This window comes from Peromyscus maniculatus, chromosome 21 (genome assembly GCF_049852395.1).
Source record: "Peromyscus maniculatus bairdii isolate BWxNUB_F1_BW_parent chromosome 21, HU_Pman_BW_mat_3.1, whole genome shotgun sequence".
In the NCBI taxonomy this organism is placed as follows: Eukaryota; Metazoa; Chordata; class Mammalia; order Rodentia; family Cricetidae; genus Peromyscus; species Peromyscus maniculatus.
This window is the reverse complement of record NC_134872.1, coordinates 3,149,117-3,159,417: the sequence shown is the minus strand read 5'-3', so window position 1 is coordinate 3,159,417 and position 10,301 is coordinate 3,149,117. Positions and strand designations below refer to the sequence as shown.

At 59.5% G+C, this 10,301-nt stretch overlaps 1 protein-coding gene across 1 annotated transcript in view; it reads left to right on the top strand.

Moving 5' to 3' along the window:
* Positions 1-289: 289 nt before the first annotated feature.
* Positions 290-10,301, top strand: part of Notch4 (notch receptor 4) — a 25,866-nt gene continuing 15,854 nt past the window's right edge. The window contains exons 1-11 of the mRNA XM_006995550.4: positions 290-494; positions 1,218-1,299; positions 1,437-1,732; positions 3,455-3,802; positions 3,900-4,022; positions 4,126-4,362; positions 4,477-4,632; positions 5,475-5,669; positions 7,764-7,877; positions 8,487-8,600; positions 8,667-8,789. Coding sequence (XP_006995612.2) covers positions 425-494; positions 1,218-1,299; positions 1,437-1,732; positions 3,455-3,802; positions 3,900-4,022; positions 4,126-4,362; positions 4,477-4,632; positions 5,475-5,669; positions 7,764-7,877; positions 8,487-8,600; positions 8,667-8,789 — 1,858 coding nt within the window. The 5' untranslated portion in view covers positions 290-424. The remainder of the gene's footprint in view (positions 495-1,217; positions 1,300-1,436; positions 1,733-3,454; positions 3,803-3,899; positions 4,023-4,125; positions 4,363-4,476; positions 4,633-5,474; positions 5,670-7,763; positions 7,878-8,486; positions 8,601-8,666; positions 8,790-10,301) is intronic.

Here is a 10,301-nt window from a genome sequence, read left to right as displayed (position 1 = left end):
ACCTCCGTCTCCACACCCTGCCCTTCCTGGGACACAGTGGCAGCCATTTGCTGCTCCCGGTCCTATAAATGAGAAACCGGACTAAGAGTTAAAAAGACAGGGCACCCCCACCCTGGGAGCAGACCAGTTCCTCCTTCTCCTCTCACCTGTCCGCCAGCCACACTGTCCTCTTCTCAGGGGCTGTCAGCAGAGGCCCCTCCCTCACCCTCCCTTGGTGTTCCTTCACATACACAACCCCCCCCATCAGTAGGGTGTCCAGGACATTGTGTGACTCAGGAAACAGCTCAGACTGAGGCGTGCAGCAGGCCCAGAAGGAAGGAGGGGCGGTGGAGCCAGAGGAGGTGGCCTTGCCGGGCCACAAGGGTTCTGAGGGTCCTCGCCTGAAGGGGGAGAGGAGATCCGGGCCAGGGGCAGGCGCTCTGGAATGCCGCCCCGGTCCCTGCTGCTGCTGCTGCTGCTGCTGCTGCCCAGTTTCCCAGTCATCCTGACCAGAGGTGAGGCATGCCAGAGGTGAAGGGTGGGGACATAACTCACTTGGGGAGATGCTTGGTGAGGTCAGGGAAGAGGGCCAAGCCCCAGGCTCTGAAGGGACACTGGGAGGAGGAGACTGTGGGAACAATCTGCAGGGAATGATGACCCCAGGGGCTGCTGAGGAGTGGGAAGGGGGGTACCCACCCCAGGGAGAAGCCAGCTGGCCCTGGAGTAAGAGGCAGAGGGCTCTTGGTGTGGGACAGACAGGAGAAAAGGCTGACTGCCTGCCATAGGGAAGAGAGGAGTGAGGAGCAAGAGAGACGTAGAAGGGCCCACCAGGTCCCTTTCTGTCCAGCTGTCCCCACCCGCAGGGGCTCGTTGCTGGCCTTTCCTGAAGGAAATCCCTTAGGTGTCTCAGCCATTCACCTCCCAGAAGCGCCTTTGGCTCCCTCCTAATCCCAGTTGTCCCGCTTCCGGGGGATGAAGCTGGGCTGAGCTCGGGAGACTGGAGAATAAACAGGAAGGGGGCTGGAGTAATAACAGAAGTCCTGAATGGAAGAGACCAAGGGACCGTGTGGAGACCGGGACGGGGTGTGAGGGAGAGGGAGGGGGTGTGAGGGAGACAGAGCAGCATGCAGCTGGGCCACATGGGGCTGCCAGTCACTGGCCTCTAAGGAGCACCCGGAGTGGAGAGAGAGCAATCACGGGTCCTTGGCTCCCTTTCCTCCTTCCTGTCTCTTCCCCAGAAATTCTGTGTGGAGGTTCCCTGCAACCCTGTGCCAACGGAGGCACCTGCCTGAGGCTATCTCAGGGACAAGGGACCTGCCAGTGAGTGTGCATCATGGGAGTAGGAGCTGGGGAGAGTGGAGGGAGAGCGAAAGCGGGTGAGGAATGAGAAAAAAGAGACTGGGGAGGAGGGAGAGACGGAAGAGGGGCCACCGGCCTGAAGCGTCCCTCCACCCCAGGTGTGCCCCTGGATTTCTGGGTGAGACTTGCCAGTTTCCTGACCCCTGCTGGGATTCCCAACTCTGCAAGAATGGCGGGAGCTGCCAGACCCTGCTTCCCACACGCCCAAGCTCCCCGAGCCCCGCTTCTCCACTGGCCCCCAGCTTCTCCTGCACCTGCCCCTCCGGCTTCACCGGAGAGCGATGCCAAACCCATCTGGAAGACGTCTGTCCACCTTCTTTCTGTTCCAACCGGGGCCACTGCTACGTCCAGGCCTCAGGCCGCCCACAGTGTGCCTGTGAGCCTGGGTGGACAGGTGAGCATCTAAGGAGGGGTGTGTTCATCAGTCTTCCTGAGGCTGTGACAAGCACCAGACCCAAGCTCCCCTAGGGTTTGTGCTGGCTCACAGTCTGACAGTTCCTGGTTCCGCTGGCTCACGGTCTGATGGTTCTGCTGGCTCACAGTGGGGGAGTCGCGGTGGTGGGAACAGGCTGGAAGCAGGGCGCTCCTGTTTCGTTTCTGTTGCTGTGATAAACACCCTGACACAAAGCAGCACAGGGAGGGAAGGTCTGCATGCCTTACATTTCCAAGTGCCAGCCCACTGTTGAGAAGTCAAGGCAGGAACCCAAAGCTGCCAATCACAGCATCCGCCATGGGGGGCAGAGAGAATAAGACCGTCCTCGCTGGCTTGCTCTCATCTAGCTTTCTCCTGTCTTATGTAGTTCAGGACCCTCACCTAGGGAATGATGCTGCCCACGGTGGGCTGAGCCCTCCTGCACCCATTAACAATCAAGATGATCCCCAACAGACACGCCCACGGGCCAACCCGACCTAGGCAATTCCTCCATCGGGGCTTTCTTCCCAGGTGAATCTAGGCTGTGGCAAGTTGGGAGACAAAACTAAGCAGCCCGCAGATGGAGCTGAGCACGGTGCTCAGCTTGGTTCCTTCTTCTCAGGCGGTCCAGAACCCCCGGTCCAGGGAATGGTGCTGCCCACTTCTAGAGTAGGTCTTCCCACCCCACTTACCCCAACCTAGAAACTATCGCCCAGACACATCTTCTTCTGACCTCTACGGGTATCAGACACACACGTGGTACACAGACATACAGATATACACACATACACGTGAAAAAAAATATGTAAAATGAAAAAAGGGGAAGGAACTGGGGGCAGCTGGACCATGGCTCCGTGGGCAGCACCTGCTGCCAACCCTGACAGCCTGAGCTCAGCCCCTGGGATCCGCACCACAGCGAGGAAGGAGAGGAACAAAAGAATAGAAAACAGAGCTGGAGATAGCAGCTCAGTTGCTAACGTGCTTGCCTGGTCTGCTGCGTGGACGGCTGGGCTCCGTGCGGCGGTGTGTACCTCAGCTGTAGTGGCACACACGCACACCCATACTCAGCAAGGAGAGGCAGGAGGATCAGAAGTTCAAAATCAGAGCAGATGTGGCGGTGCACACCTTTAATCCCAGCACTCAGAAGGCAGAGGCAGGAGGATCTCTCTGAGTTTGAGGCCAGCCTGATCTATATAGCAAGTTGCAGGACAGCCAGGACTGCCTAGAGAGACCCTTTGTCAAAAAAAGAGGGAAAGAAGATCGAAGTCCTCTTCAAATTCGTGTCAATATGGGTCCTTGCCTTAAAGAAAACCAAAAACTAAATAACAATGACAAGAAATCCACTCAGAGAGGCAAAGTGACCCAGCAGGGTGCCACTGAGGCTTTTCACCTCCCCCAAGAAGGTCACTGCAGGGAACCCAAGTTTTCCCAGGTACCCCAATGTGTAAAACTCCACCGTTAGCTACATGTGCTTTTCAAAGCAGAAGATAGGAACAGTCTAATTACAACCCTCCTGAGGCACAGCAAAGCTAAGGCAGGGCATGGAGCACCAGGGCAACGAGGATGTGAGGATAACGGGAGAGAGACAGGAAAAGAAGCAGAGCACGTGCACACAGAATGCGGGGCCAGCTAAGCTGCATAAACTAGACCCGAGCAGTGCCCGAACATCCCCCCCACCCACTCCACCCCTGTGCCCTGCTGCAGGTGAGCAGTGTCAGCTCCGAGACTTCTGCTCAGCCAACCCCTGCGCCCATGGCGGCGTGTGCCTGGCCACATACCCCCAGATCCAGTGTCGCTGTCCACCTGGCTTCGAGGGTCACACCTGCGAACGCGACGTCAATGAGTGCTTCCTGGAGCCAGGACCCTGCCCTAAGGGCACTTCCTGCCATAACACCTTGGGCTCCTTCCAGTGTCTCTGCCCTGTGGGGCAGGAGGGCCCGCAGTGCAAGCTCAGGAAGGGACCCTGCCCTCCTGGAAGCTGTCTCAATGGAGGGACCTGCCAGCTGGTGCCGGAGGGAGACGCCACCTTTCATCTCTGCCTCTGTCCCCCAGGTAGAGTCTCCTGGCAGCTCTCCTACACCCCTCTCTCTGAGCAGGGAGGGTCCTCTCCCCTGGGTGGGCTCCGTGGCTGACCCCATGATCCTGGCAGGTTTCACGGGCCTGAACTGTGAGATGAATCCAGATGACTGTGTGAGGCACCAGTGTCAGAACGGGGCCACCTGCCTGGATGGGCTGGGCACCTACACCTGCCTCTGCCCAAAGACCTGGAAGGGTAGGTTGTTCAAAGCAAGTTCATGGTAGCAGCAGCAACGCCTGCCCCCGGCCTCCATCCTCACCGAGGCCAGCCCTTGTTCCCCTCTCTACACCCCCTGCAGGCTGGGACTGCTCAGAAGACATAGATGAATGTGAAGCCCAGGGTCCCCCTCGCTGCAGAAATGGTGGCACCTGCCAGAACTCAGCTGGTGGCTTTCACTGTGTGTGTGTGAGTGGCTGGGGGGGCCCAGGCTGTGACGAGAACTTGGACGACTGCGCGGCTGCCACCTGTGCCCCAGGATCCACCTGCATTGACCGCGTGGGCTCCTTTTCCTGCCTCTGCCCACCTGGACGCACAGGTGCAGGCGGAGGATGTAGGGGTGGGGTGGGGCATGGAGGGCAAGAAAGCTCCTGGGGGGGCAACAGGGAGTCCCAAGCAGCCTGCAAGAGCCTTGCCCCTCGGTCTCCCACAGGCCTCCTGTGCCACCTGGAAGACATGTGTTTGAGCCAGCCATGCCATGGGAATGCCCAATGCAGCACCAACCCTCTGACAGGCTCTGTCCTCTGCTTATGCCAGCCCGGCTACTCGGGACCCACCTGCCACCAGGATCTGGATGAGTGTCAGATGGGTGAGGATTCCCCAGCAGAGCCCCTCGGAGGCCAGCGAGGCCTCCGTTCTCAAGAGAGGACAGAGCAGATGGTTTAGCAAATGGGAAAACTGAACCAGGCATGATTTAGTGCCACGTAATCCCACGTGCCTGTAATCCCAGAATCCAGGGGGGCCGAAGCAGGAGGAAGCCTCAAGTACATACTGAGTTCCAGGCCACCCTGGGGTTCAGAAGAGGAGCAGGTGGGGCTGGCAAGGTGGCCCCATGGTTAAAGCCCTTGCCACGCAGGTGTGAGGGCTGGAGTTCAGATCCCCAGAAGCCAACAGGTGGCAGGTGGGCGTGATGGCCCTCTGTACTTCCAGCCTCAGAAGGCAAAGACAGGGACTCCCCAGAACAAACTGACTGGACAGATTAGCCACACCTACAATGTCTGGATCTGATATAGAGACCCTGCTTCAGTAAGGGGGTGTGGGGGGGGGAGACAGCCGAGAAGGATTCCCAACATCAACCTTGCACCTCTGTATTCACGCACATTTGGGCTCAGCCATATGTGTATGCTCACACACATGCAAACATATAGACACACAAATGCATCACACACACACACACACACACACACACACACACACACACACACACAAAACGCTCATTTTCTTTGAATGAGTCTGGACTTGGTCAACCCTTCTCCCAGTGCTCAGCCCTCCAAACCCCTCAGGTTGTCCCTTCATCCTCCGTTATAAACACATAGCCCCCTTCCCTGATCAGTCCCGTCTCCACAGACAGCCCCCACGCCTTCCCGAGACTCTAGCCTCCTTGTCCTTCCAGCCCTGGCCTCTGTGGACTCAGCTCTTCTCTCCTCCCAGCCCATCAAGGACCCAGTCCCTGCGAACATGGCGGCTCCTGCTTCAACACCCCCGGCTCCTTCAACTGCCTCTGCCCACCTGGCTACACGGGCTCCCGCTGCGAGGCTGACCACAACGAGTGCCTGTCCCAGCCCTGCCGCCCAGGCAGCACCTGCCTGGACCTGCTTGCCACCTTCCACTGCATCTGCCCACCAGGTACAGCTAGCTGGGTGGGGTCGCGGGTGGGAGAGACAGAGAACTGACTTCAGACCCAGGGGGAATTGCCAGAGTGACCGGAGTCAGTTTTTCTGATCAGTCCCGTCTCCACAGACAACCCCCACGCCTTCCCATGGCCCCTAGGAGAAGCGGGGGGGGGGGGGGGGGCTGCCCTGTCATGAGGCCGCACACTGCATAATCCAGGGCCAGGGTACTCCACCCTGGTATTCCAGGATCATCACAGAGTGTACATCCTGATCCACTGTACACAGTGGCCCAGACAGAATGACAGTACCTTTGCCGCTTTGTTCATACCAGCCCAGAACGACCCCCTTCATTACACACTCTCCCAGGGAGAGATGAAGTGTCAACCCTTGAAATTCCACATGGGCGGTGTGCTGGAGTCGGCGCAATGGGAAAGGAATGCTGCACGGCTGCCCTAACTCTTGGCTGCCCACGGGGCTGCCCACACTCTTACCCACGGGGCTGCCCACACTCTTACCCACGGGGGCTGCCCACACTCTCGCCCCCGGGGCTGCCCACACTCTTACCCACGGGGCTGCCCACACTCTCACCCACGGGGCTGCCCACACTCTCACCCACGGGGCTGCCCACACTCCCGCCCCCGGGGCTGCCCACACTCTCGCCCCCGGGGCTGCCCACACTCTCACCCCCGGGGCTGCCCACACTCTCACCCCCGGGGCTGCCCACACTCTCACCCCCGGGGCTGCCCACACTCTCACCCACGGGGCTGCCCACACTCCCGCCCCCGGGGCTGCCCACACTCTTACCCACGGGGCTGCCCACACTCTCGCCCCCGGGGCTGCCCACACTCTTACCCACGGGGCTGCCCACACTCTTACCCACGGGGCCGCCCACACTCTCACCCACCGGGCTGCCCGCGCTCTCGCCTCCATGCGAGAAGGAGGGAAAGGGTGGTGCACACTGTATCCCCATTTCATAAATTTAAAAACCGGATACAAAGAGGTGGAGTGAGACTTATCCAAGGTCACACTGTCAGTGAGGAGCAGAGCCAAGATTCAAACCCTGGGCTGCAACGGCTTTAACCACCCCACTACTGGAAGCCCAGCAGCACCCAAGCATCACGGCTCAGGCACACAGACAGGCACAGAGAGGTAGAGAAACTGCATCCAGGGGACAGGTTACAGGTAGCAAGAGGTGTCAAGGCTCCCCGGAAAGAGGAGGGGACAGGGAGGTCGGAAGGCTGACCGTGAGACCATTGAGACCAGGGTGAACTTAAAGGCAAAAATGGGAGCGAGTCTGCTTCTGGGGTGCCTTTATTCAAATCCTCCTGCTCCAGCACCAGCACCACCATCACCACCACAGCTACCACCATCACCACCATAGCTACCACCATCACCACAAACCACCACCATCACCACAAACCACCACCATCATGACTGTCGTTACCGTCATCAACAACACCACACCCACCACCATCACTACCACCACTACCACAACCACCACCATCACCAACACCACAACCGCCACCATCACGATCACCACTGCCACAACCACCCACCACCATCACATCACCATCATCCCTACCACAAAGACAACCATCATCACCATCACTACCACCAACATCAGCACCACAACCACCACCACCATCACATCACCATCATCACTACCACCATCACCAACACCACACCCCTGCCAGGATCCCTGTTCCCCTGGCACAGAGGCCTAGATAGCACCTGAGGGCTGAATCACCCTCCAGACAGACGCCCACTTTCCCACTGGACTTCAGGAATCTCCAGGCTGGGCAGCCCACCAGGTGAGCCCCACCCTCTAGGCACACAGAAAGGGCTTCAAAGGGCACTTCCTCTGGGCGCTCTGCAGGCACCCTGCTCCCTGAGCCCGCAGACCTGGGGGAAGCCGTCACACCCCAGAGCAGCTAAGCCTCAGGGCTCGTCAGCGCAGCTCAGGCAGGCGGCACTGGGTTTTACTCTGCAATCCAAGGCAGAGCTGCTGCGGAGCGCAGGGATCCCGGGCAGGAAGCCCAGCGGCCCCTGGCTGGGCCTGGCTGGGCCTGGCTGGGCCCACTTCTCACCCGTCTGCGCCCGCCCGCAGGCTTGGAAGGGAGGCTCTGCGAAGTGGAGACCAATGAGTGTGCCTCTGACCCTTGCCTGCACCAAGCAGCCTGTCAGGACCTGCTCAACGGCTTCCTGTGCCTCTGCCTTCCCGGTGGGTGAAGATTCTGGTCCAGCCAAGCTCGGTCCCCGGGAACCTCTGGAGGCCGGCACCCCTCGAAGGCCCCTCCCTCTTGGCCAAACAGCCTGTTCCTCCCACTCCTTCTCAGCACCCCGAACTCTTCCGTCTTGTCCCCCATCCTCCCTTGCTTGCTCCCCACACTCTGTCCTGACACGTCGCTCCCCTGTCCTCTGTGTGCTGCCCTGCACGTCCTCGGGTGGAAGGCCGGCTTTGGCCTCCACGGACACAGAGAATGTCTCCTTCCCATGGTAACATGAGGGGTTCTTTATCAGTGCTGGGGAGGCAGGCATGAGCGCCCAAGGCAAGCGCTCTACCTCGGAGCCAGACCCCCAGCCCAGGCGCCATTGCTACTCCTACTCCCTCACTCTACACAGGAAGAAATGTGAACGGGAGGGAAGCTGGGTAGCTTGCCCACAGCCCAGAGCCTCGCAGGCAGCAGGCGCTGAGCTCCACTCTTTGTGTATCGCTTCTGTTGCCCTGTGCCCACCCACCTTGAGTCTCCGCAGAAGACTCACTTTTGCTCCCGCTGCGCCTCCCTGCATGACCGTGAACACTGTCCCTTCCCACCCCCTCCCCTGCCAGGATTCACGGGTGCCAGGTGTGAGGAAGACATGGATGAGTGCGGCAGTGCCCCCTGTGCCAATGGAGGGCACTGCCAAGACCGGCCCGGAGCCTTCCACTGCGAGTGTCTCCCAGGTAAACTGAGGTTCAGACCTGGGGAGGGGCCGTCGGTGCAGTCCCTGACCCTCCCCCATGCCACAGGCTTTGAAGGGCCACGCTGTGAGACAGAGGTGGACGAGTGTCTGAGTGACCCCTGCCCCGTGGGAGCCAGCTGCCTTGACCTCCCAGGAGCCTTCCTCTGCCTCTGCCCTTCCGGCTTCACAGGTCAGGAGACAGGGAAAGGACTGGGAGGGTGTGTGGGCCCACTGGAGGGGGGAAGAGCCCACTGGAAGGGGGAAGAGCCCACTGGAGGTGTGTGAGCCCACTGGAGGGGGGAAGAGCCCATTGGAGGGGGGAAGAGCCCACTGGAGGGGGGAAGAGCCCACTGGAAGGGAGAAGAGCCCACTGGAGGTGTGTGAGCCCACTGGAGGGTGTGTGGGGCCACTGGAGGGGGGAAGAGCCCACTGGAGGGTGTGTGGGTCCACTGGAGGGGAGAAGAGCCCACTGGAGGAGGTGTGTGAGCCCACTGGAGGGTGTGTGGGTCCACTGAAGGGTTTGTAGGCCACTGGAGGGTGTGTGAGCCCACTGGAGGGTGTGTGGGCCCACTGGAGGGTGTGTGGGCCCACTGGAAATGTGTGAGGCCACTGGAGGGTGTGTGGGTCCACTGAAGGGTTTGTGGGCCACTGGAGGGTGTGTGAGCCCACTGGAGGTGTGTGGACCCACTGGAGGGGGGAAGAGCCCACTGGAGAGAGGAAGAGACCACTGGAGGGTGTGTGAGCCCACTGGAGTGGGGAAGAGCCCACTGGAGTGGGGAAGAGCCCGCTGGAGTGGGGAAGAGACCACTGGAGGGGGGAAGAGACCACTGGAGGGGGAAAAAGACCACTGGAGGGGGGGAAGAGACCACTGGAGGGTGTGTGAGCCCACTCGAGGGGGGAAGAGACCACTGGAGGGTGTGTGAGCCCACTCGAGGGGGGAAGAGACCACTGGAGGGTGTGTGAGCCCACTGGAGGGGTGAAGAGCCCACTGGAGGAGGTGTGTGAGCCCACTGGAGGAGGGAAGAGCCCACTGGAGGGTGTGTGAGCCCACTGGAGAAGGGAAGAGCCCACTGGAGTGGGGAAGAGCCCACTGGAGGATGTTTGATATTTGGGATGTGAAAACAGAATGAGAGGACGCCCCTTAAACTAGTCACTGCAGAAGGTACTTACAGTGAGAGCCGGAAGTGCGACTCAGGGGCAAAGACCTTGCCAAGTGTGCGTGAGTCCCTGGTTCAATCCTCAGCACCACAGAAAACAGGAGGTCAATGTGACCAACTGTAAACCTGACAACCTGAGTTCGAAACTCAGAGCCCACATGAAGGTGGATGGAGAGAACTGACTCTGCAGGTTGTCATCTGGCCAGTGCCAATGGCATATGCCTGCCAACACACACCCCATACCACCACACACAAACTCACACACACAGCGCGCACACACACACACACACACACCATAACACCATACACACATCATACCACCATACACACACACACACACACACACACACACACACACACACACACCCCATACCACCATACACACACCATACCACCATACACAAACACACACACACACACCATAACACCATACACATATCATACCACACACACACACACCCCATACCACCATACACACACATACCACACACACAAGCACACATTACACCAACACACATACATATCTCATACATCACATACACACA